The sequence below is a fragment of the Siphateles boraxobius genome, unplaced genomic scaffold, assembly GCF_051911475.1.
Source record: "Siphateles boraxobius isolate OS27281-9 unplaced genomic scaffold, OSU_SipBor_1 78, whole genome shotgun sequence".
NCBI lineage: Eukaryota > Metazoa > Chordata > Actinopteri > Cypriniformes > Leuciscidae > Siphateles > Siphateles boraxobius.
Genome location: NW_027509206.1, coordinates 1 through 24463, shown reverse-complemented (window position 1 = coordinate 24463; position 24463 = coordinate 1). Strand labels below are relative to the sequence as shown.

The following is a 24463-nucleotide window of genomic DNA, read 5'->3' as shown; positions in this document are numbered from 1 at the left end:
CAACCCTGATAAATATGATAAAAATGGCTGTACAAAAATCAATCTTTTGATCTTTCATTCAAAAAAATTGCAAAAATCTAACCTTTCATTGAAGCAAAAGAATTGAAAGTGAGGGGGAAATCATATTATAAAATAAATGTTTTTCTCCAAAACACGTTGGCCAAAATTATTGGCACCCCTAGAATTTTTTATGAGTAAAATATCCTTGAAGTATATTCCCATTAATATTTACCTTTTTTTTAGCACACCAGGGTGACTAGGAACACAAAATTGTCTAGCTATGACTTCTTGTTTCACAGAAGTTTAAATATGAGGAAACACAAAGGCCAAATTCCCTTAATCATCCATCACAATGAATAAAACCCAAATAATATAGTTCTGATGTGCATCAATAGATTGTTGAGCATCACAAAATAGAAAGTGTCTGTAAGAAAATAGCTAAATAATTGAGAATCCCCATTTTGACCATCAGGGCAATAATTAAGAAGTTCCAACTAAAGATGTTACGTAGTAACATACGTACTCCCTATGGAGAGATAAGTTAATAACTTTGGGAACCCTATCGTTGAATGCTATATGGGAATTGAAAAGTACAGGACGACTATCAGTGTCACCACATTAGCAGAATGAGGCACTTTTTCAAAGCCCAAAGTAGTTGAACCAGACATGCAGCAAAATGACAAGTCAGGTACAACCAATGATTGATTTGTCAGTTTTATTGAGAACCTCTCTTTTGCCCTTGAACCATTAAAGGACCAAGTGATGCCTTGCCTTCCCACTGAATGCCTAGAGAGAAGAAAAAAAGCCAAGTTAGAGTACTTGACCCCATCCACCTTAGCAAGAGCAAACACTACCAACCTCCATAGGGAGAAGCAGCGAATTCACCATCAGGACCACATGTTGAGTCACAGCAACCACAAACTTGGTCATTTCCATCAGCAGAAAACCACCTGCAACAAAAAGACATGGAACCTTCAACATAAGTAAAATGAACACCACCACCCACACCCCCTCCCCTACCCACACCCCCTCCCCTACCCCCACCCCTAGCCCCCCCCCCAAAAAAAACCCTCACGTACCCATTAGCAAATGAACAGGATTTGCGCTGAGCATCACTGGGTGCAGAAGCAATAGTTGCCTTCAGAATACATGTTATGTAGATCTGCAAGGGATGACAGACAAGTCAGAAAACCAAAGCGGATGGGAGGAGAATTCAAGTTATTTCGTAGTACATACAGAAGGACTGTTGCCCTCCTGGAACATAAATGCCTCCAGCTGGAACTGAATCTTGTCAACCTGGGACCGAGGCAAGAAGCGGGAGCTGGAAACTGTAGTTTTGGCATCCACAAAGCACCTGACGACAAGACAAATCACAAAGAGCAACTCATGAACGTCAACTGTAGAGCATTAAGAAACTTGACCTTACCCATGACTCTGTGACAAAGTGTTACAAAAGGCAACTTAAAACGGTCCTCTCGCATCAAGGGCCATGACTTTACCCGTGATTCTCAATGAAGGAATATCTCGGAAGGGAGTTCACATCAGGTACTTGAGTGGCCACACAGCGGTCCACAAACACACGCAGAGGCACATGATTGTACTGCTTCACAGATGCCTCGATGTTAATAACGCCACCCAGGAAATAGGAGTTTGAAGGCCTCTGATAGAACCAATCATCTAGACAAAAAAAAAAAACATTTTAGCCACAATAGCAAGAGTAAAGGGGTTTTATTATTGAAAGAAAAAATCTGTACCAACCCATCATGATCTTCAGGGAGAACAGCAAGACTTCTTCACCAGCCTCTGTTGAGCCATACGGGACCCATGTTGGCCTCAAGGCATCACTGCTTACATTTTGGAGCCTGCGGTTCATTAAGTACCCATTAAATGGTCTCCCAGTTCAAGAAAGTGCAGAAAGTCACAGAGATCCCCTACCTTTGGTAATGGCATTGAACACCAACTATTGCACCATCGGTCCGGGTAATCGGAGTACCTGCAAGCACCTCAGGGGTGTAGGTAAGTGAGAAGCTGTAGACAAGCTCATCCTCATTCATCTGAAAAGAGATTGTGGTTCCCAAGAGGGTCATCCCAAAGACTTTACATACACAAAGACCATGCACTCATATTGCTATGAATGGGAGAAGTGCACTGCAATATGGTGGAATTCCTAAAGAGCAAGTCAACGATTAGCAAGTTCCTCAAATCACCACAGCTGCCATCAGAATCTCCAGTGTTGCCAAACATAGTAAATGTTTTGGAGACATGCACATTTTGCTGTTCCAGGGTAGAAGCTCTAAAACTATGAAGGCAAAATATTTATTGTTCTTGTTTCTTAAGCTCCTTTTCGTACCATTTATGTGATAGTTTACGTCAGATATTTGTTTGAAGGGTTATTTAAAGGCAAGTAGCTTGAAAATTCAGGATTTACCCGTTCAAATAGACAGAAATTGGTCTTAACTGCCCTGGCATTGTAAAGCCAAGTGAACTGACTTTCCTTGAAAAGGTCCTCTGCCACAAATAACCCATTAAGATGTATCTGTTCTTACCATCAGCACACTGTTGCAATCCTGTAATTCATACTCAAAGATGAGCACTCTCGACCCAGGATCCTGACCAACAACAGGACATCCACCTAAAGACAGACCAGTTGGCTGGATCAACTGACCATTGCTGAAAAAGTCCTGCTGGACCTCTACGAGAACCCGGTTCTCGCCACATTGAACCGCTACGCTGCTGGGAGTCACAGGTTGTCTCAACTGGAAGTCCACCGCCAACTCGCTCTGCACCTCGGGAACGATGGGATACCTCCAATCCAAAGGCTTCACTGGACCCTGCAACAGCTGCTTCTCCTGAAGGCCAAAAGGATCCTGCAAAAGGCTTTTGGATTCAAGACCCAAAGGATTCTGAAACTGAGAAGCCACTTGCAAAGGGTTCCAGAGCCCTAAAGGAGAAAGGGCAGGACTTCTGGAAGCTGGATCTGATTTTGGCCCCATGCTTCTTGGACTATGACTGTACCTCAAACTTCCCAAGACATCAGGCAGATCAAATGCAACGATCACAACCACCACTAAGACAATTTCCAGGAAACCCATCCTAACAAACTTTGACACAAACACCACAACACACACCAGCACTTGGCTTTGCCATTTTGTACAGCTTTGAGATAAGGTGGCTCCACCCCTTTTACCTTAATTGATTATCCTTGATTTTCCTCTGGACCTGTAGAGTGTATGCATCTTATGCCGGGCGTACACCAAAGGATTTTCACAGTCCCAGACTAAAGACCGGCAGTCTTTAGGAATCTTACTGGAGTCTCGGCGCGCTCTTTTCGTCTCGATCGTTAAATGTGAGGTGATAATCTGCAGTCGGCGACAATATTTATGCCAGTCTTTCTCTAGTCTTTCATATCAAACATGTTTGATATTATCGCAAGTCTTTAGTCTGAGACTAAAAACTGTGAACCCAAGTCTTTAGATGTGAGCTGATAATCTTATAAAGTCTTTTCTAAATCTTTTCAAAGTCTTTAGGTGTACAGAAAGCATTAGGGACACCATTCTGCAGATTTTTTATCAGTGATCAGACTTTATCCATTGAAATATTACAAGCAACAGAAATAAACACAAATGTCAGAGCATGTCAGAACACCACCAGGACCCAGAAAACAACCCAGAGGGTTAATACAAATATCACATTTTTTAAATTGGGTCTTTTAGACACAGAAAATCTTAGATAGATGTGGGGAAATGGTTTTGCAGTAAATATATCCAGAGAGGATTGGGATTTAGTCTGGGATCATGCTAAATGAATATCAGTGTGTAACAGAGCACATGCTATTCAATTCAAAATAATACGTCGGCTACATTTCACCCCTTATATCAGAAATAAAATGGGCCCAAAACTTTCCCCCAACTGCTCAAAATGCAAAATAGCAGTCGGTTATTATATTCACTGTATCTGGTCTTGTCACAAAATTAAATTGTTTAGGAAGAAAATTGCAGACCACGTTGGCAATATTCTGGGAATGATAATTGATGTTGATCCTTGTTCATTTATTCTAGGTCCGCCGGCTGGTATTATTTTGAATAAATATCATAAGAGACTTTTTAGTAATGTAACTTTAGCTGCAAGAAAGAACATTTTGATGTTCTGGATAAGTGAGAAAACTCCTTCGATCAAAAAAGGCATAACCTTGTGAAAGATCCCATCCCAATGGAATTTTTAACATGTATATTAGATTCTTCTACAGACTTATTCAATCGGATATGGACACCCTATTTGGATTATGTTTCTCTCACCTTGGACGATTGCTTACATTTTTCTTGAAAGCTGTTGTGATTGCTCACAACAAGAAGCCTATTCTTGTGAATGTTTATCTATGTTCCCCTAAAACCCATCTATTTCTTTGATTAATTTTATTAAGAATTTATTTGAGAACCGTGCATTTAAGAACCGAGGTGTTGTCCTTTTTTTCTGTTTTGTTTAGTTTGCTTTGTTTGTTCTGTTGGAACTCCATTAACAAAAATGTCAATAAAAATATTCAAAATAAAACAAATTGTCTTTTGTTACATAGGGACTGCTGAACAGACATTTCGAAGTTTATTTTGAAAATGGAAAGTACTTGAAATCAAAATGTTTAAATAAAGCTCTGTAACGTGGCTTTTTGCAAAACTAAAAGTGTGTCCCATTGGGTAATCAAAAGTTCTACGCACACTTGCGGTCTTCAAGCCCACTTGAATACATGGTTCAAAGACCGGAAATACTGTAGGTCATGTAAGTAGACAAGTGGTCAAGTACAAAGACGGCAAGTGTGGGTATTTGGACAGGCGAATAAAAAATCTCCAGAGTGGTGCGTCCCCAAAATGCATACACTCTACAGGTCCAGAGGAGAATCAAGTATAATCAATTAAGGTAAAAGGGGTGGAGCCACCTTAACTCAAAGCTGTACAAAATGACAAAGCCAAGTGTTGGTGTTTGTGTTGAACATTTTTTTTTCTTTACAATGGGGTTCCTGAAAGTTGTCTTAGTGGTGGTTGCAATTGTTGCATTTGATCTGCCTGATGTCTTGGGAAGTTTAAGGTATAGTCATAGTCCAAGAAGCATGGGGCCAAGATCAGATCCAGCTTCCAGAAGTCCTGCCCTTTCTCCTCTAGGGCTCTGGAACCCTTTGCAAGTGGCTTCTCAGTTTCAGAGTCCTTTGGGTCCCGACTCCAAAAGCCTTGCGCAGGATCCTTTTGGCGTTCAGGAGAAGCAGCTGTTGCAGGTTCCAGTGAAGCCTTTGGATTGGAGGTATCCCATCGTTCCCGAGGTGCAGAGCGAGTTGGCGGTAGACTTCCAGTTGAGGCAACCCGTGACTCCCAGCAGCGTAGCGGTTCAATGTGGCGAGAACCGGGTTCTCGTAGAGGTCCAGCAGGACTTTTTCAGCAATGGTCAGTTGATCCAGCCAACTGGCCTGTCTTTAGGTGGCTGTCCTGTTGTTGGTCAGGATCCTGGGTCAAGAGTGCTCATCTTTGAGTATGAATTACAGGACTGCAACAGCGTGCTGATGGTAAGAACAGATGCATCTTAATGGGTTGTTTGTGGCAGAGGACCTTTTCAAGGAAAGTCAGCTCACTTGGTTTTACAATGCCAGGGCAGCTAAGGCAAAATTTTATCTATTTGAATTGAACATTCAGGATTTAACCAGCTACTTGCCTTTAAATAACCCTTCAAACCAACATCTGATGTAAACTATCCCATAAATGTTATTTTAAGCTTAAGAAATACAGAATAAATCTTGTACACTTAAGTGTTATAGCTAGTTAAGGCTGGAACAACAAAATGTTCAATCCTTAGTGCATTTCTCCCAAACAATGACTACCTCTGGCTGAGGGCAGCTGTGGTGATCTGAAGAATTTACTAATTGGTGATTTTGCTCTGTAGGAATTCCACCATATTGCAGTGCACCTTCTCCCATTCATAGCAATATGAGTGCATGGTCTTAGTCTATGTCAATCTTTGGGATGACCCTCTTGGTAACCACAATCTTTTTACAGATGAATGAGGATGAGCTTGTCTACACTTTCTCTCTTACCTACACCCCTGAGGCGCTTGCAGGTACTCCGATTACCAGGGCTGATGGTGCAATCGTTGGTGTTCAATGCCATTATCAAAGGTAGGGAATCTCTGTGATTTTCTGCACTTTATTGTGGAACTGGGAGACTATTTTAATGGGTACTTTCGTTAACCGCAGGCTCCATAATGTAAGCAGTGATGCCTTGAGGCCAACATGGGTCCCTTATGCCTCAAAAGAGGCTGGTGAAGAAGTCTTGCTGTTCTCCCTGAAGATCATGATGGGTTGGTACAGGATTTTTTCCTTTTCAATAAAATAAACCTTACCCTTGCTGTTGTAGCTGTGCCTATAATGTTTTTTTTTTTGTTTAGATGATTGGTCCTATCAGAGGCCTTCATACTCCTATTTCCTGGGTGGTGTTATTAACATCGAGGCATCTGTGAAGCAGTACAATCATGTCCCTCTGCGTGTGTTTGTGGACAGCTGTGTGGCCACTCAAGTACCTGATGTGAACTCTCTTCCGAGATATTCCTTCATCGAGAATCACGGGTAAGGTCATGGCCCTTGATGTGGTAGGACCGTTTTAAGTTGCCTTTTGTAACACTTTGTCACAGAGTCATGGGTAAGGTCTAGTTTCTTGATGCTCTACAGTTGACATTCATGAGTTGCTCTTTGTGATCGTTTTGTCATCAGGTGCTTTGTGGATGCCAAAACTACAGCTTCCAGCTCCCGCTTCATGCCTCGGTCCCAGGTTGACAAGATCCAGTTCCAGCTGGAGGCATTTATGTTCCAGGAGGGCAACAGTCCTTCTGTATGTACCACGAATATCATGAGTTAACTTGACTTCTCTCATCTGCTTTGGTTTTTTTACTTGTCTGTCATCCCTTGCAGATCTACATAACATGTATTCTGAAGGCAACTATTGCTTCTGCACCCAGTGACGCTCAGCACAAATCCTGTTCCTTTGCCAATGGGTATGTGAGGGATTTTTTTTTGGGGGGGGGGGGGGGCTGGGGGTGTTAAGTTTACTTGTAATGTTGAAGGTTCCATGTCTTTGTTTTGTTGCAGGTGGTTTGGTGCTGATGGAAACGACCAAGTTTGTGGTTGCTGTGACTCAACATGTGGTCCTGATGGTGAATTAGCTGCTTCTCTCTATGGAGGTTGGTAGCTTTTGCTCTTGCTAAGGTTTATTTGATTCAAGTCTCTAACTTGGCTTGTTTCTTCTCTCTAGGTATTCAGTGGGAAGGCAAGGCCTCATTTGGTCCTGTAATGGTTCAAGGGCAAAAGAGAGGTTCTCAATAAAACTGACAAATCAATCATTGGTTTTACCTGACTTGTTATTTTGCTGCATGTCTGGTTTGAATACTTTTGAAGAAGTCTCATTCTGCTAATGTGGTGAAACTGATAGTCGTCCTGTATGTTTCAATTCCCATATAGTATGTAACCATAGGGCTCCTGAAGTTATTGGCTTCTTTCTCTCTCCATACAGAGTTTTAAATGATGAACCTTTAAAGACCGATAGTGAAAGCTCAAGGTTATGCTTTTGAAGCAATTAGTTTAACAGAAGAATTCCTGGTTAATATCATTACCAGTAAGGCATTTAAATAGTGGTTTCATTTGTACTTCTGTACACCCAAAGCGCTTAATCATATCAAGGGATATATCCTCAACCACTTGAACAATGTAACTCTGCAACCTTGCCTCATTTAGTACATATGATTCTATGAATGTGCATATGGATTCTGCCTCCACTCACAAAACAGCTTGACAGCAGGTGTCCTGTTCCCTGGTGTCACTGATTAGCATTGAATGGCTCAGACTTGAGCTTTGCTGTGAGTGACACATTCAAAGATATTGGAGCAACTGATAATTTCAAATCCTCATGGATAAACTATACTTGCTCTACCACACATCCATCAAAAATAAAATGGAACTGAAAGTGTATATCCATTTCACAGGGAAATAAAGGGACCATTTGAAGACGCTTTTGGAATCAGGGTAGCCTTTGTCACGCCACCATGATGCAGCTTTGAATTGTTGACTAGGTGTATCCCAATCTTCCAAAGGGACCATCAAAATAAAGTGTTACGTTTTCCTTGATATTGTGATTTTGGGGGATGCAAGTTTCCAAACACCATGCATGATGGGATACGCTTGAATACCACAACAAAGCGGTATCAAGATGTGGGTTCAGTGGCAATTAAGCTTTGGTATTTTTAAGACAGGAACTGTGCAAGACTGTCCCATGTCACATACAGTCAAGTGGCCATGACATCAAGTGTGGATTTTTTGCACAGGTACTTTGACTCTTATCTGACACATTGAGGGGGCATTTACAGTACATGACAAGTGTTTTGGGGGCCTAAAAAAAGCAAACTTGGAAAAATATTTTCAAAGTGAAAGGTTTTCAAAAAAGTACAAGTCAATGTGATCAAACTTCAGTGGAAGTTGAATAAGTAGATAAGTATAAAAACATGGACAGACAAGAGAACCGGAATATTAAAAGACACTCAAATTACATCACCCACAGCGCTTTATGGGACAAGGTGTTCCCTGCAGAGCTCTTTGCCAAATTAAGAGCACCATCAGTCAGATGAGACGTTAAACCGAGATCCTGACACCCTATGGTCAATAAAGATAGCATCGCACTTCTCGTAAAGAGTAGGGGTGTAACTCGTGGCCTCCTAATAATCCCCATCCATTGAATTAGCTCCATCACTCTCTCCACCTACAGCTGGTGTGAGGGGAGCACACTGGCAACGTTGTATTGTGGCTGCTGTCGCATCATCCAGGTTGATGCTGCACACTGGTGGTTGAGGAGAGATACCCTGATATGATTGAAGCACTTTGGGTGTACAGTAGTACAAAGGAAAGCAGTATATAAATGCCTCAGAAGTGATTTCAACAGGAATTATCTGTTAAACAAATTGTAAAACAAACTGCTTCCAAGCATAATCTTGAACCTTTTAAAGACTGCTAGTGAAAGCTCATCCTTTAAAACTCCCTTTAGATGCAGTGAACTTAACTTCGGGAACCCTATGATTGCATGCTATATTCAATTCAAATTTATTTGTATAGCGCTTTTCACAATACACATTGTCTCAAAGCAGCTTTACAGAAAGTGCATTTCGGAAATGTACATAGAAAAATACAGTCAGTTAATCATGTACTAGTTTATGGCATAACATATCGCCGGCTTTGAGTCGTCTCTTCACAGGCGTGGAGTCGTCTCTTCACAGGCGTGGAGTCGTCTCTTCACAGGCGTGGAGTCGTCTCTTCACAGGCGTGGAGTCGTCTCTTCACAGGCGTGGAGTCGTCTCTTCACAGGCGTGGAGTCGTCTCTTCACAGGCGTGGAGTCGTCTCTTCACAGGCGTGGAGTCGTCTCTTCACAGGCGTGGAGTCGTCTCTTCACAGGCGTGGAGTCGTCTCTTCACAGGCGTGGAGTCGTCTCTTCACAGGCGTGGAGTCGTCTCTTCACAGGCGTGGAGTCGTCTCTTCACAGGCGTGGAGTCGTCTCTTCACAGGCGTGGAGTCGTCTCTTCACAGGCGTGGAGTCGTCTCTTCACAGGCGTGGAGTCGTCTCTTCACAGGCGTGGAGTCGTCTCTTCACAGGCGTGGAGTCGTCTCTTCACAGGCGTGGAGTCGTCTCTTCACAGGCGTGGAGTCGTCTCTTCACAGGCGTGGAGTCGTCTCTTCACAGGCGTGGAGTCGTCTCTTCACAGGCGTGGAGTCGTCTCTTCACAGGCGTGGAGTCGTCTCTTCACAGGCGTGGAGTCGTCTCTTCACAGGCGTGGAGTCGTCTCTTCACAGGCGTGGAGTCGTCTCTTCACAGGCGTGGAGTCGTCTCTTCACAGGCGTGGAGTCGTCTCTTCACAGGCGTGGAGTCGTCTCTTCACAGGCGTGGAGTCGTCTCTTCACAGGCGTGGAGTCGTCTCTTCACAGGCGTGGAGTCGTCTCTTCACAGGCGTGGAGTCGTCTCTTCACAGGCGTGGAGTCGTCTCTTCACAGGCGTGGAGTCGTCTCTTCACAGGCGTGGAGTCGTCTCTTCACAGGCGTGGAGTCGTCTCTTCACAGGCGTGGAGTCGTCTCTTCACAGGCGTGGAGTCGTCTCTTCACAGGCGTGGAGTCGTCTCTTCACAGGCGTGGAGTCGTCTCTTCACAGGCGTGGAGTCGTCTCTTCACAGGCGTGGAGTCGTCTCTTCACAGGCGTGGAGTCGTCTCTTCACAGGCGTGGAGTCGTCTCTTCACAGGCGTGGAGTCGTCTCTTCACAGGCGTGGAGTCGTCTCTTCACAGGCGTGGAGTCGTCTCTTCACAGGCGTGGAGTCGTCTCTTCACAGGCGTGGAGTCGTCTCTTCACAGGCGTGGAGTCGTCTCTTCACAGGCGTGGAGTCGTCTCTTCACAGGCGTGGAGTCGTCTCTTCACAGGCGTGGAGTCGTCTCTTCACAGGCGTGGAGTCGTCTCTTCACAGGCGTGGAGTCGTCTCTTCACAGGCGTGGAGTCGTCTCTTCACAGGCGTGGAGTCGTCTCTTCACAGGCGTGGAGTCGTCTCTTCACAGGCGTGGAGTCGTCTCTTCACAGGCGTGGAGTCGTCTCTTCACAGGCGTGGAGTCGTCTCTTCACAGGCGTGGAGTCGTCTCTTCACAGGCGTGGAGTCGTCTCTTCACAGGCGTGGAGTCGTCTCTTCACAGGCGTGGAGTCGTCTCTTCACAGGCGTGGAGTCGTCTCTTCACAGGCGTGGAGTCGTCTCTTCACAGGCGTGGAGTCGTCTCTTCACAGGCGTGGAGTCGTCTCTTCACAGGCGTGGAGTCGTCTCTTCACAGGCGTGGAGTCGTCTCTTCACAGGCGTGGAGTCGTCTCTTCACAGGCGTGGAGTCGTCTCTTCACAGGCGTGGAGTCGTCTCTTCACAGGCGTGGAGTCGTCTCTTCACAGGCGTGGAGTCGTCTCTTCACAGGCGTGGAGTCGTCTCTTCACAGGCGTGGAGTCGTCTCTTCACAGGCGTGGAGTCGTCTCTTCACAGGCGTGGAGTCGTCTCTTCACAGGCGTGGAGTCGTCTCTTCACAGGCGTGGAGTCGTCTCTTCACAGGCGTGGAGTCGTCTCTTCACAGGCGTGGAGTCGTCTCTTCACAGGCGTGGAGTCGTCTCTTCACAGGCGTGGAGTCGTCTCTTCACAGGCGTGGAGTCGTCTCTTCACAGGCGTGGAGTCGTCTCTTCACAGGCGTGGAGTCGTCTCTTCACAGGCGTGGAGTCGTCTCTTCACAGGCGTGGAGTCGTCTCTTCACAGGCGTGGAGTCGTCTCTTCACAGGCGTGGAGTCGTCTCTTCACAGGCGTGGAGTCGTCTCTTCACAGGCGTGGAGTCGTCTCTTCACAGGCGTGGAGTCGTCTCTTCACAGGCGTGGAGTCGTCTCTTCACAGGCGTGGAGTCGTCTCTTCACAGGCGTGGAGTCGTCTCTTCACAGGCGTGGAGTCGTCTCTTCACAGGCGTGGAGTCGTCTCTTCACAGGCGTGGAGTCGTCTCTTCACAGGCGTGGAGTCGTCTCTTCACAGGCGTGGAGTCGTCTCTTCACAGGCGTGGAGTCGTCTCTTCACAGGCGTGGAGTCGTCTCTTCACAGGCGTGGAGTCGTCTCTTCACAGGCGTGGAGTCGTCTCTTCACAGGCGTGGAGTCGTCTCTTCACAGGCGTGGAGTCGTCTCTTCACAGGCGTGGAGTCGTCTCTTCACAGGCGTGGAGTCGTCTCTTCACAGGCGTGGAGTCGTCTCTTCACAGGCGTGGAGTCGTCTCTTCACAGGCGTGGAGTCGTCTCTTCACAGGCGTGGAGTCGTCTCTTCACAGGCGTGGAGTCGTCTCTTCACAGGCGTGGAGTCGTCTCTTCACAGGCGTGGAGTCGTCTCTTCACAGGCGTGGAGTCGTCTCTTCACAGGCGTGGAGTCGTCTCTTCACAGGCGTGGAGTCGTCTCTTCACAGGCGTGGAGTCGTCTCTTCACAGGCGTGGAGTCGTCTCTTCACAGGCGTGGAGTCGTCTCTTCACAGGCGTGGAGTCGTCTCTTCACAGGCGTGGAGTCGTCTCTTCACAGGCGTGGAGTCGTCTCTTCACAGGCGTGGAGTCGTCTCTTCACAGGCGTGGAGTCGTCTCTTCACAGGCGTGGAGTCGTCTCTTCACAGGCGTGGAGTCGTCTCTTCACAGGCGTGGAGTCGTCTCTTCACAGGCGTGGAGTCGTCTCTTCACAGGCGTGGAGTCGTCTCTTCACAGGCGTGGAGTCGTCTCTTCACAGGCGTGGAGTCGTCTCTTCACAGGCGTGGAGTCGTCTCTTCACAGGCGTGGAGTCGTCTCTTCACAGGCGTGGAGTCGTCTCTTCACAGGCGTGGAGTCGTCTCTTCACAGGCGTGGAGTCGTCTCTTCACAGGCGTGGAGTCGTCTCTTCACAGGCGTGGAGTCGTCTCTTCACAGGCGTGGAGTCGTCTCTTCACAGGCGTGGAGTCGTCTCTTCACAGGCGTGGAGTCGTCTCTTCACAGGCGTGGAGTCGTCTCTTCACAGGCGTGGAGTCGTCTCTTCACAGGCGTGGAGTCGTCTCTTCACAGGCGTGGAGTCGTCTCTTCACAGGCGTGGAGTCGTCTCTTCACAGGCGTGGAGTCGTCTCTTCACAGGCGTGGAGTCGTCTCTTCACAGGCGTGGAGTCGTCTCTTCACAGGCGTGGAGTCGTCTCTTCACAGGCGTGGAGTCGTCTCTTCACAGGCGTGGAGTCGTCTCTTCACAGGCGTGGAGTCGTCTCTTCACAGGCGTGGAGTCGTCTCTTCACAGGCGTGGAGTCGTCTCTTCACAGGCGTGGAGTCGTCTCTTCACAGGCGTGGAGTCGTCTCTTCACAGGCGTGGAGTCGTCTCTTCACAGGCGTGGAGTCGTCTCTTCACAGGCGTGGAGTCGTCTCTTCACAGGCGTGGAGTCGTCTCTTCACAGGCGTGGAGTCGTCTCTTCACAGGCGTGGAGTCGTCTCTTCACAGGCGTGGAGTCGTCTCTTCACAGGCGTGGAGTCGTCTCTTCACAGGCGTGGAGTCGTCTCTTCACAGGCGTGGAGTCGTCTCTTCACAGGCGTGGAGTCGTCTCTTCACAGGCGTGGAGTCGTCTCTTCACAGGCGTGGAGTCGTCTCTTCACAGGCGTGGAGTCGTCTCTTCACAGGCGTGGAGTCGTCTCTTCACAGGCGTGGAGTCGTCTCTTCACAGGCGTGGAGTCGTCTCTTCACAGGCGTGGAGTCGTCTCTTCACAGGCGTGGAGTCGTCTCTTCACAGGCGTGGAGTCGTCTCTTCACAGGCGTGGAGTCGTCTCTTCACAGGCGTGGAGTCGTCTCTTCACAGGCGTGGAGTCGTCTCTTCACAGGCGTGGAGTCGTCTCTTCACAGGCGTGGAGTCGTCTCTTCACAGGCGTGGAGTCGTCTCTTCACAGGCGTGGAGTCGTCTCTTCACAGGCGTGGAGTCGTCTCTTCACAGGCGTGGAGTCGTCTCTTCACAGGCGTGGAGTCGTCTCTTCACAGGCGTGGAGTCGTCTCTTCACAGGCGTGGAGTCGTCTCTTCACAGGCGTGGAGTCGTCTCTTCACAGGCGTGGAGTCGTCTCTTCACAGGCGTGGAGTCGTCTCTTCACAGGCGTGGAGTCGTCTCTTCACAGGCGTGGAGTCGTCTCTTCACAGGCGTGGAGTCGTCTCTTCACAGGCGTGGAGTCGTCTCTTCACAGGCGTGGAGTCGTCTCTTCACAGGCGTGGAGTCGTCTCTTCACAGGCGTGGAGTCGTCTCTTCACAGGCGTGGAGTCGTCTCTTCACAGGCGTGGAGTCGTCTCTTCACAGGCGTGGAGTCGTCTCTTCACAGGCGTGGAGTCGTCTCTTCACAGGCGTGGAGTCGTCTCTTCACAGGCGTGGAGTCGTCTCTTCACAGGCGTGGAGTCGTCTCTTCACAGGCGTGGAGTCGTCTCTTCACAGGCGTGGAGTCGTCTCTTCACAGGCGTGGAGTCGTCTCTTCACAGGCGTGGAGTCGTCTCTTCACAGGCGTGGAGTCGTCTCTTCACAGGCGTGGAGTCGTCTCTTCACAGGCGTGGAGTCGTCTCTTCACAGGCGTGGAGTCGTCTCTTCACAGGCGTGGAGTCGTCTCTTCACAGGCGTGGAGTCGTCTCTTCACAGGCGTGGAGTCGTCTCTTCACAGGCGTGGAGTCGTCTCTTCACAGGCGTGGAGTCGTCTCTTCACAGGCGTGGAGTCGTCTCTTCACAGGCGTGGAGTCGTCTCTTCACAGGCGTGGAGTCGTCTCTTCACAGGCGTGGAGTCGTCTCTTCACAGGCGTGGAGTCGTCTCTTCACAGGCGTGGAGTCGTCTCTTCACAGGCGTGGAGTCGTCTCTTCACAGGCGTGGAGTCGTCTCTTCACAGGCGTGGAGTCGTCTCTTCACAGGCGTGGAGTCGTCTCTTCACAGGCGTGGAGTCGTCTCTTCACAGGCGTGGAGTCGTCTCTTCACAGGCGTGGAGTCGTCTCTTCACAGGCGTGGAGTCGTCTCTTCACAGGCGTGGAGTCGTCTCTTCACAGGCGTGGAGTCGTCTCTTCACAGGCGTGGAGTCGTCTCTTCACAGGCGTGGAGTCGTCTCTTCACAGGCGTGGAGTCGTCTCTTCACAGGCGTGGAGTCGTCTCTTCACAGGCGTGGAGTCGTCTCTTCACAGGCGTGGAGTCGTCTCTTCACAGGCGTGGAGTCGTCTCTTCACAGGCGTGGAGTCGTCTCTTCACAGGCGTGGAGTCGTCTCTTCACAGGCGTGGAGTCGTCTCTTCACAGGCGTGGAGTCGTCTCTTCACAGGCGTGGAGTCGTCTCTTCACAGGCGTGGAGTCGTCTCTTCACAGGCGTGGAGTCGTCTCTTCACAGGCGTGGAGTCGTCTCTTCACAGGCGTGGAGTCGTCTCTTCACAGGCGTGGAGTCGTCTCTTCACAGGCGTGGAGTCGTCTCTTCACAGGCGTGGAGTCGTCTCTTCACAGGCGTGGAGTCGTCTCTTCACAGGCGTGGAGTCGTCTCTTCACAGGCGTGGAGTCGTCTCTTCACAGGCGTGGAGTCGTCTCTTCACAGGCGTGGAGTCGTCTCTTCACAGGCGTGGAGTCGTCTCTTCACAGGCGTGGAGTCGTCTCTTCACAGGCGTGGAGTCGTCTCTTCACAGGCGTGGAGTCGTCTCTTCACAGGCGTGGAGTCGTCTCTTCACAGGCGTGGAGTCGTCTCTTCACAGGCGTGGAGTCGTCTCTTCACAGGCGTGGAGTCGTCTCTTCACAGGCGTGGAGTCGTCTCTTCACAGGCGTGGAGTCGTCTCTTCACAGGCGTGGAGTCGTCTCTTCACAGGCGTGGAGTCGTCTCTTCACAGGCGTGGAGTCGTCTCTTCACAGGCGTGGAGTCGTCTCTTCACAGGCGTGGAGTCGTCTCTTCACAGGCGTGGAGTCGTCTCTTCACAGGCGTGGAGTCGTCTCTTCACAGGCGTGGAGTCGTCTCTTCACAGGCGTGGAGTCGTCTCTTCACAGGCGTGGAGTCGTCTCTTCACAGGCGTGGAGTCGTCTCTTCACAGGCGTGGAGTCGTCTCTTCACAGGCGTGGAGTCGTCTCTTCACAGGCGTGGAGTCGTCTCTTCACAGGCGTGGAGTCGTCTCTTCACAGGCGTGGAGTCGTCTCTTCACAGGCGTGGAGTCGTCTCTTCACAGGCGTGGAGTCGTCTCTTCACAGGCGTGGAGTCGTCTCTTCACAGGCGTGGAGTCGTCTCTTCACAGGCGTGGAGTCGTCTCTTCACAGGCGTGGAGTCGTCTCTTCACAGGCGTGGAGTCGTCTCTTCACAGGCGTGGAGTCGTCTCTTCACAGGCGTGGAGTCGTCTCTTCACAGGCGTGGAGTCGTCTCTTCACAGGCGTGGAGTCGTCTCTTCACAGGCGTGGAGTCGTCTCTTCACAGGCGTGGAGTCGTCTCTTCACAGGCGTGGAGTCGTCTCTTCACAGGCGTGGAGTCGTCTCTTCACAGGCGTGGAGTCGTCTCTTCACAGGCGTGGAGTCGTCTCTTCACAGGCGTGGAGTCGTCTCTTCACAGGCGTGGAGTCGTCTCTTCACAGGCGTGGAGTCGTCTCTTCACAGGCGTGGAGTCGTCTCTTCACAGGCGTGGAGTCGTCTCTTCACAGGCGTGGAGTCGTCTCTTCACAGGCGTGGAGTCGTCTCTTCACAGGCGTGGAGTCGTCTCTTCACAGGCGTGGAGTCGTCTCTTCACAGGCGTGGAGTCGTCTCTTCACAGGCGTGGAGTCGTCTCTTCACAGGCGTGGAGTCGTCTCTTCACAGGCGTGGAGTCGTCTCTTCACAGGCGTGGAGTCGTCTCTTCACAGGCGTGGAGTCGTCTCTTCACAGGCGTGGAGTCGTCTCTTCACAGGCGTGGAGTCGTCTCTTCACAGGCGTGGAGTCGTCTCTTCACAGGCGTGGAGTCGTCTCTTCACAGGCGTGGAGTCGTCTCTTCACAGGCGTGGAGTCGTCTCTTCACAGGCGTGGAGTCGTCTCTTCACAGGCGTGGAGTCGTCTCTTCACAGGCGTGGAGTCGTCTCTTCACAGGCGTGGAGTCGTCTCTTCACAGGCGTGGAGTCGTCTCTTCACAGGCGTGGAGTCGTCTCTTCACAGGCGTGGAGTCGTCTCTTCACAGGCGTGGAGTCGTCTCTTCACAGGCGTGGAGTCGTCTCTTCACAGGCGTGGAGTCGTCTCTTCACAGGCGTGGAGTCGTCTCTTCACAGGCGTGGAGTCGTCTCTTCACAGGCGTGGAGTCGTCTCTTCACAGGCGTGGAGTCGTCTCTTCACAGGCGTGGAGTCGTCTCTTCACAGGCGTGGAGTCGTCTCTTCACAGGCGTGGAGTCGTCTCTTCACAGGCGTGGAGTCGTCTCTTCACAGGCGTGGAGTCGTCTCTTCACAGGCGTGGAGTCGTCTCTTCACAGGCGTGGAGTCGTCTCTTCACAGGCGTGGAGTCGTCTCTTCACAGGCGTGGAGTCGTCTCTTCACAGGCGTGGAGTCGTCTCTTCACAGGCGTGGAGTCGTCTCTTCACAGGCGTGGAGTCGTCTCTTCACAGGCGTGGAGTCGTCTCTTCACAGGCGTGGAGTCGTCTCTTCACAGGCGTGGAGTCGTCTCTTCACAGGCGTGGAGTCGTCTCTTCACAGGCGTGGAGTCGTCTCTTCACAGGCGTGGAGTCGTCTCTTCACAGGCGTGGAGTCGTCTCTTCACAGGCGTGGAGTCGTCTCTTCACAGGCGTGGAGTCGTCTCTTCACAGGCGTGGAGTCGTCTCTTCACAGGCGTGGAGTCGTCTCTTCACAGGCGTGGAGTCGTCTCTTCACAGGCGTGGAGTCGTCTCTTCACAGGCGTGGAGTCGTCTCTTCACAGGCGTGGAGTCGTCTCTTCACAGGCGTGGAGTCGTCTCTTCACAGGCGTGGAGTCGTCTCTTCACAGGCGTGGAGTCGTCTCTTCACAGGCGTGGAGTCGTCTCTTCACAGGCGTGGAGTCGTCTCTTCACAGGCGTGGAGTCGTCTCTTCACAGGCGTGGAGTCGTCTCTTCACAGGCGTGGAGTCGTCTCTTCACAGGCGTGGAGTCGTCTCTTCACAGGCGTGGAGTCGTCTCTTCACAGGCGTGGAGTCGTCTCTTCACAGGCGTGGAGTCGTCTCTTCACAGGCGTGGAGTCGTCTCTTCACAGGCGTGGAGTCGTCTCTTCACAGGCGTGGAGTCGTCTCTTCACAGGCGTGGAGTCGTCTCTTCACAGGCGTGGAGTCGTCTCTTCACAGGCGTGGAGTCGTCTCTTCACAGGCGTGGAGTCGTCTCTTCACAGGCGTGGAGTCGTCTCTTCACAGGCGTGGAGTCGTCTCTTCACAGGCGTGGAGTCGTCTCTTCACAGGCGTGGAGTCGTCTCTTCACAGGCGTGGAGTCGTCTCTTCACAGGCGTGGAGTCGTCTCTTCACAGGCGTGGAGTCGTCTCTTCACAGGCGTGGAGTCGTCTCTTCACAGGCGTGGAGTCGTCTCTTCACAGGCGTGGAGTCGTCTCTTCACAGGCGTGGAGTCGTCTCTTCACAGGCGTGGAGTCGTCTCTTCACAGGCGTGGAGTCGTCTCTTCACAGGCGTGGAGTCGTCTCTTCACAGGCGTGGAGTCGTCTCTTCACAGGCGTGGAGTCGTCTCTTCACAGGCGTGGAGTCGTCTCTTCACAGGCGTGGAGTCGTCTCTTCACAGGCGTGGAGTCGTCTCTTCACAGGCGTGGAGTCGTCTCTTCACAGGCGTGGAGTCGTCTCTTCACAGGCGTGGAGTCGTCTCTTCACAGGCGTGGAGTCGTCTCTTCACAGGCGTGGAGTCGTCTCTTCACAGGCGTGGAGTCGTCTCTTCACAGGCGTGGAGTCGTCTCTTCACAGGCGTGGAGTCGTCTCTTCACAGGCGTGGAGTCGTCTCTTCACAGGCGTGGAGTCGTCTCTTCACAGGCGTGGAGTCGTCTCTTCACAGGCGTGGAGTCGTCTCTTCACAGGCGTGGAGTCGTCTCTTCACAGGCGTGGAGTCGTCTCTTCACAGGCGTGGAGTCGTCTCTTCACAGGCGTGGAGTCGTCTCTTCACAGGCGTGGAGTCGTCTCTTCACAGGCGTGGAGTCGTCTCTTCACAGGCGTGGAGTCGTCTCTTCACAGGCGTGGAGTCGTCTCTTCACAGGCGTGGAGTCGTCTCTTCACAGGCGTGGAGTCGTCTCTTCACAGGCGTGGAGTCGTCTCTTCACAGGCGTGGAGTCGTCTCTTCACAGGCGTGGAGTCGTCTCTTCACAGGCGTGGAGTCGTCTCTTCACAGGCGTGGAGTCGTCTCTTCACAGGCGTGGAGTCGTCTCTTCACAGGCGTGGAGTCGTCTCTTCACAGGCGTGGAGTCGTCTCTTCACAGGCGTGGAGTCGTCTCTTCACAGGCGTGGAGTCGTCTCTTCACAGGCGTGGAGTCGTCTCTTCACAGGCGTGGAGTCGTCTCTTCACAGGCGTGGAGTCGTCTCTTCACAGGCGTGGAGTCGTCTCTTCACAGGCGTGGAGTCGTCTCTTCACAGGCGTGGAGTCGTCTCTTCACAGGCGTGGAGTCGTCTCTTCACAGGCGTGGAGTCGTCTCTTCACAGGCGTGGAGTCGTCTCTTCACAGGCGTGGAGTCGTCTCTTCACAGGCGTGGAGTCGTCTCTTCACAGGCGTGGAGTCGTCTCTTCACAGGCGTGGAGTCGTCTCTTCACAGGCGTGGAGTCGTCTCTTCACAGGCGTGGAGTCGTCTCTTCACAGGCGTGGAGTCGTCTCTTCACAGGCGTGGAGTCGTCTCTTCACAGGCGTGGAGTCGTCTCTTCACAGGCGTGGAGTCGTCTCTTCACAGGCGTGGAGTCGTCTCTTCACAGGCGTGGAGTCGTCTCTTCACAGGCGTGGAGTCGTCTCTTCACAGGCGTGGAGTCGTCTCTTCACAGGCGTGGAGTCGTCTCTTCACAGGCGTGGAGTCGTCTCTTCACAGGCGTGGAGTCGTCTCTTCACAGGCGTGGAGTCGTCTCTTCACAGGCGTGGAGTCGTCTCTTCACAGGCGTGGAGTCGTCTCTTCACAGGCGTGGAGTCGTCTCTTCACAGGCGTGGAGTCGTCTCTTCACAGGCGTGGAGTCGTCTCTTCACAGGCGTGGAGTCGTCTCTTCACAGGCGTGGAGTCGTCTCTTCACAGGCGTGGAGTCGTCTCTTCACAGGCGTGGAGTCGTCTCTTCACAGGCGTGGAGTCGTCTCTTCACAGGCGTGGAGTCGTCTCTTCACAGGCGTGGAGTCGTCTCTTCACAGGCGTGGAGTCGTCTCTTCACAGGCGTGGAGTCGTCTCTTCACAGGCGTGGAGTCGTCTCTTCACAGGCGTGGAGTCGTCTCTTCACAGGCGTGGAGTCGTCTCTTCACAGGCGTGGAGTCGTCTCTTCACAGGCGTGGAGTCGTCTCTTCACAGGCGTGGAGTCGTCTCTTCACAGGCGTGGAGTCGTCTCTTCACAGGCGTGGAGTCGTCTCTTCACAGGCGTGGAGTCGTCTCTTCACAGGCGTGGAGTCGTCTCTTCACAGGCGTGGAGTCGTCTCTTCACAGGCGTGGAGTCGTCTCTTCACAGGCGTGGAGTCGTCTCTTCACAGGCGTGGAGTCGTCTCTTCACAGGCGTGGAGTCGTCTCTTCACAGGCGTGGAGTCGTCTCTTCACAGGCGTGGAGTCGTCTCTTCACAGGCGTGGAGTCGTCTCTTCACAGGCGTGGAGTCGTCTCTTCACAGGCGTGGAGTCGTCTCTTCACAGGCGTGGAGTCGTCTCTTCACAGGCGTGGAGTCGTCTCTTCACAGGCGTGGAGTCGTCTCTTCACAGGCGTGGAGTCGTCTCTTCACAGGCGTGGAGTCGTCTCTTCACAGGCGTGGAGTCGTCTCTTCACAGGCGTGGAGTCGTCTCTTCACAGGCGTGGAGTCGTCTCTTCACAGGCGTGGAGTCGTCTCTTCACAGGCGTGGAGTCGTCTCTTCACAGGCGTGGAGTCGTCTCTTCACAGGCGTGGAGTCGTCTCTTCACAGGCGTGGAGTCGTCTCTTCACAGGCGTGGAGTCGTCTCTTCACAGGCGTGGAGTCGTCTCTTCACAGGCGTGGAGTCGTCTCTTCACAGGCGTGGAGTCGTCTCTTCACAGGCGTGGAGTCGTCTCTTCACAGGCGTGGAGTCGTCTCTTCACAGGCGTGGAGTCGTCTCTTCACAGGCGTGGAGTCGTCTCTTCACAGGCGTGGAGTCGTCTCTTCACAGGCGTGGAGTCGTCTCTTCACAGGCGTGGAGTCGTCTCTTCACAGGCGTGGAGTCGTCTCTTCACAGGCGTGGAGTCGTCTCTTCACAGGCGTGGAGTCGTCTCTTCACAGGCGTGGAGTCGTCTCTTCACAGGCGTGGAGTCGTCTCTTCACAGGCGTGGAGTCGTCTCTTCACAGGCGTGGAGTCGTCTCTTCACAGGCGTGGAGTCGTCTCTTCACAGGCGTGGAGTCGTCTCTTCACAGGCGTGGAGTCGTCTCTTCACAGGCGTGGAGTCGTCTCTTCACAGGCGTGGAGTCGTCTCTTCACAGGCGTGGAGTCGTCTCTTCACAGGCGTGGAGTCGTCTCTTCACAGGCGTGGAGTCGTCTCTTCACAGGCGTGGAGTCGTCTCTTCACAGGCGTGGAGTCGTCTCTTCACAGGCGTGGAGTCGTCTCTTCACAGGCGTGGAGTCGTCTCTTCACAGGCGTGGAGTCGTCTCTTCACAGGCGTGGAGTCGTCTCTTCACAGGCGTGGAGTCGTCTCTTCACAGGCGTGGAGTCGTCTCTTCACAGGCGTGGAGTCGTCTCTTCACAGGCGTGGAGTCGTCTCTTCACAGGCGTGGAGTCGTCTCTTCACAGGCGTGGAGTCGTCTCTTCACAGGCGTGGAGTCGTCTCTTCACAGGCGTGGAGTCGTCTCTTCACAGGCGTGGAGTCGTCTCTTCACAGGCGTGGAGTCGTCTCTTCACAGGCGTGGAGTCGTCTCTTCACAGGCGTGGAGTCGTCTCTTCACAGGCGTGGAGTCGTCTCTTCACAGGCGTGGAGTCGTCTCTTCACAGGCGTGGAGTCGTCTCTTCACAGGCGTGGAGTCGTCTCTTCACAGGCGTGGAGTCGTCTCTTCACAGGCGTGAGTCGTCTCTTCACAGGCGTGGAGTCGTCTCTTCACAGGCGTGGAGTCGTCTCTTCACAGGCGTGGAGTCGTCTCTTCACAGGCGTGAGTCGTCTCTTCACAGGCGTGGAGTCGTCTCTTCACAGGCGTGGAGTCGTCTCTTCACAGGCGTGGAGTCGTCTCTTCACAGGCGTGGAGTCCCAGGCGTGGAGTCGTCTCTTCACAGGCGTGGAGTCGTCTCTTCACAGGCGTGGAGTCGTCTCTTCACAGGCGTGGAGTCGTCTCTTCACAGGCGTGGAGTCGTCTCTCACAGGCGTGGAGTCGTCTCTTCACAGGCGTGGAGTCGTCTCTTCACAGGCGTGGCAGGCGTGGAGTCGTCTCTTCACAGGCGTGGAGTCGTCTCTTCACAGGCGTGGAGTCGTCTCTTCACAGGCGTGGAGTCGTCTCTTCACAGGCGTGGAGTCGTCTCTTCACAGGCGTGGAGTCGTCTCTTCACAGGCGTGGAGTCGTCTCTTCACAGGCGTGGAGTCGTCTCTTCACAGGCGTGGAGTCGTCTCTTCACAGGCGTGGAGTCGTCTCTTCACAGGCGTGGAGTCGTCTCTTCACAGGCGTGGAGTCGTCTCTTCACAGGCGTGGAGTCGTCTCTTCACAGGCGTGGAGTCGTCTCTTCACAGGCGTGGAGTCGTCTCTTCACAGGCGTGGAGTCGTCTCTTCACAGGCGTGGAGTCGTCTCTTCACAGGCGTGGAGTCGTCTCTTCACAGGCGTGGAGTCGTCTCTTCACAGGCGTGGAGTCGTCTCTTCACAGGCGTGGAGTCGTCTCTTCACAGGCGTGGAGTCGTCTCTTCACAGGCGTGGAGTCGTCTCTTCACAGGCGTGGAGTCGTCTCTTCACAGGCGTGGAGTCGTCTCTTCACAGGCGTGGAGTCGTCTCTTCACAGGCGTGGAGTCGTCTCTTCACAGGCGTGGAGTCGTCTCTTCACAGGCGTGGAGTCGTCTCTTCACAGGCGTGGAGTCGTCTCTTCACAGGCGTGGAGTCGTCTCTTCACAGGCGTGGAGTCGTCTCTTCACAGGCGTGGAGTCGTCTCTTCACAGGCGTGGAGTCGTCTCTTCACAGGCGTGGAGTCGTCTCTTCACAGGCGTGGAGTCGTCTCTTCACAGGCGTGGAGTCGTCTCTTCACAGGCGTGGAGTCGTCCTCTTCACAGGCGTGGAGTCGTCTCTTCACAGGCGTGGAGTCGTCTCTTCACAGGCGTGGAGTCGTCTCTTCACAGGCGTGGAGTCGTCTCTTCACAGGCGTGGAGTCGTCTCTTCACAGGCGTGGAGTCGTCTCTTCACAGGCGTGGAGTCGTCTCTTCACAGGCGTGGAGTCGTCTCTTCACAGGCGTGGAGTCGTCTCTTCACAGGCGTGGAGTCGTCTCTTCACAGGCGTGGAGTCGTCTCTTCACAGGCGTGGAGTCGTCTCTTCACAGGCGTGGAGTCGTCTCTTCACAGGCGTGGAGTCGTCTCTTCACAGGCGTGGAGTCGTCTCTTCACAGGCGTGGAGTCGTCTCTTCACAGGCGTGGAGTCGTCTCTTCACAGGCGTGGAGTCGTCTCTTCACAGGCGTGGAGTCGTCTCTTCACAGGCGTGGAGTCGTCTCTTCACAGGCGTGGAGTCGTCTCTTCACAGGCGTGGAGTCGTCTCTTCACAGGCGTGGAGTCGTCTCTTCACAGGCGTGGAGTCGTCTCTTCACAGGCGTGGAGTCGTCTCTTCACAGGCGTGGAGTCGTCTCTTCACAGGCGTGGAGTCGTCTCTTCACAGGCGTGGAGTCGTCTCTTCACAGGCGTGGAGTCGTCTCTTCACAGGCGTGGAGTCGTCTCTTCACAGGCGTGGAGTCGTCTCTTCACAGGCGTGGAGTCGTCTCTTCACAGGCGTGGAGTCGTCTCTTCACAGGCGTGGAGTCGTCTCTTCACAGGCGTGGAGTCGTCTCTTCACAGGCGTGGAGTCGTCTCTTCACAGGCGTGGAGTCGTCTCTTCACAGGCGTGGAGTCGTCTCTTCACAGGCGTGGAGTCGTCTCTTCACAGGCGTGGAGTCGTCTCTTCACAGGCGTGGAGTCGTCTCTTCACAGGCGTGGAGTCGTCTCTTCACAGGCGTGGAGTCGTCTCTTCACAGGCGTGGAGTCGTCTCTTCACAGGCGTGGAGTCGTCTCTTCACAGGCGTGGAGTCGTCTCTTCACAGGCGTGGAGTCGTCTCTTCACAGGCGTGGAGTCGTCTCTTCACAGGCGTGGAGTCGTCTCTTCACAGGCGTGGAGTCGTCTCTTCACAGGCGTGGAGTCGTCTCTTCACAGGCGTGGAGTCGTCTCTTCACAGGCGTGGAGTCGTCTCTTCACAGGCGTGGAGTCGTCTCTTCACAGGCGTGGAGTCGTCTCTTCACAGGCGTGGAGTCGTCTCTTCACAGGCGTGGAGTCGTCTCTTCACAGGCGTGGAGTCGTCTCTTCACAGGCGTGGAGTCGTCTCTTCACAGGCGTGGAGTCGTCTCTTCACAGGCGTGGAGTCGTCTCTTCACAGGCGTGGAGTCGTCTCTTCACAGGCGTGGAGTCGTCTCTTCACAGGCGTGGAGTCGTCTCTTCACAGGCGTGGAGTCGTCTCTTCACAGGCGTGGAGTCGTCTCTTCACAGGCGTGGAGTCGTCTCTTCACAGGCGTGGAGTCGTCTCTTCACAGGCGTGGAGTCGTCTCTTCACAGGCGTGGAGTCGTCTCTTCACAGGCGTGGAGTCGTCTCTTC

At 52.4% G+C, this 24463-nt stretch overlaps 2 protein-coding genes across 2 annotated transcripts; one reads left to right on the top strand and one right to left on the bottom strand.

The window, feature by feature from the left end:
- Positions 1-701: 701 nt before the first annotated feature.
- On the bottom strand, positions 702-3141 carry LOC143728579 (zona pellucida sperm-binding protein 3-like). The gene is made up of 8 exons (XM_077219368.1): positions 2547-3141; positions 1936-2054; positions 1759-1862; positions 1500-1677; positions 1237-1354; positions 1080-1162; positions 859-950; positions 702-786 (listed from the first exon to the last, which is right to left on the bottom strand). Exons 1-8 carry the CDS (start codon positions 3090-3092, stop codon positions 716-718), a joined length of 1311 nt encoding a protein of 436 aa, XP_077075483.1. The 5' UTR covers positions 3093-3141; the 3' UTR covers positions 702-715.
- A 1855-nt stretch (positions 3142-4996) lies between these two features.
- LOC143728578 (zona pellucida sperm-binding protein 3-like) lies at positions 4997-7365 on the top strand. Its single transcript, XM_077219367.1, has 8 exons — positions 4997-5545; positions 6033-6151; positions 6230-6333; positions 6421-6598; positions 6743-6860; positions 6941-7023; positions 7118-7209; positions 7281-7365. Exons 1-8 carry the CDS (start codon positions 5000-5002, stop codon positions 7349-7351), a joined length of 1311 nt encoding a protein of 436 aa, XP_077075482.1. The 5' UTR covers positions 4997-4999; the 3' UTR covers positions 7352-7365.
- The last annotated feature ends 17098 nt before the right edge of the window (positions 7366-24463 follow it).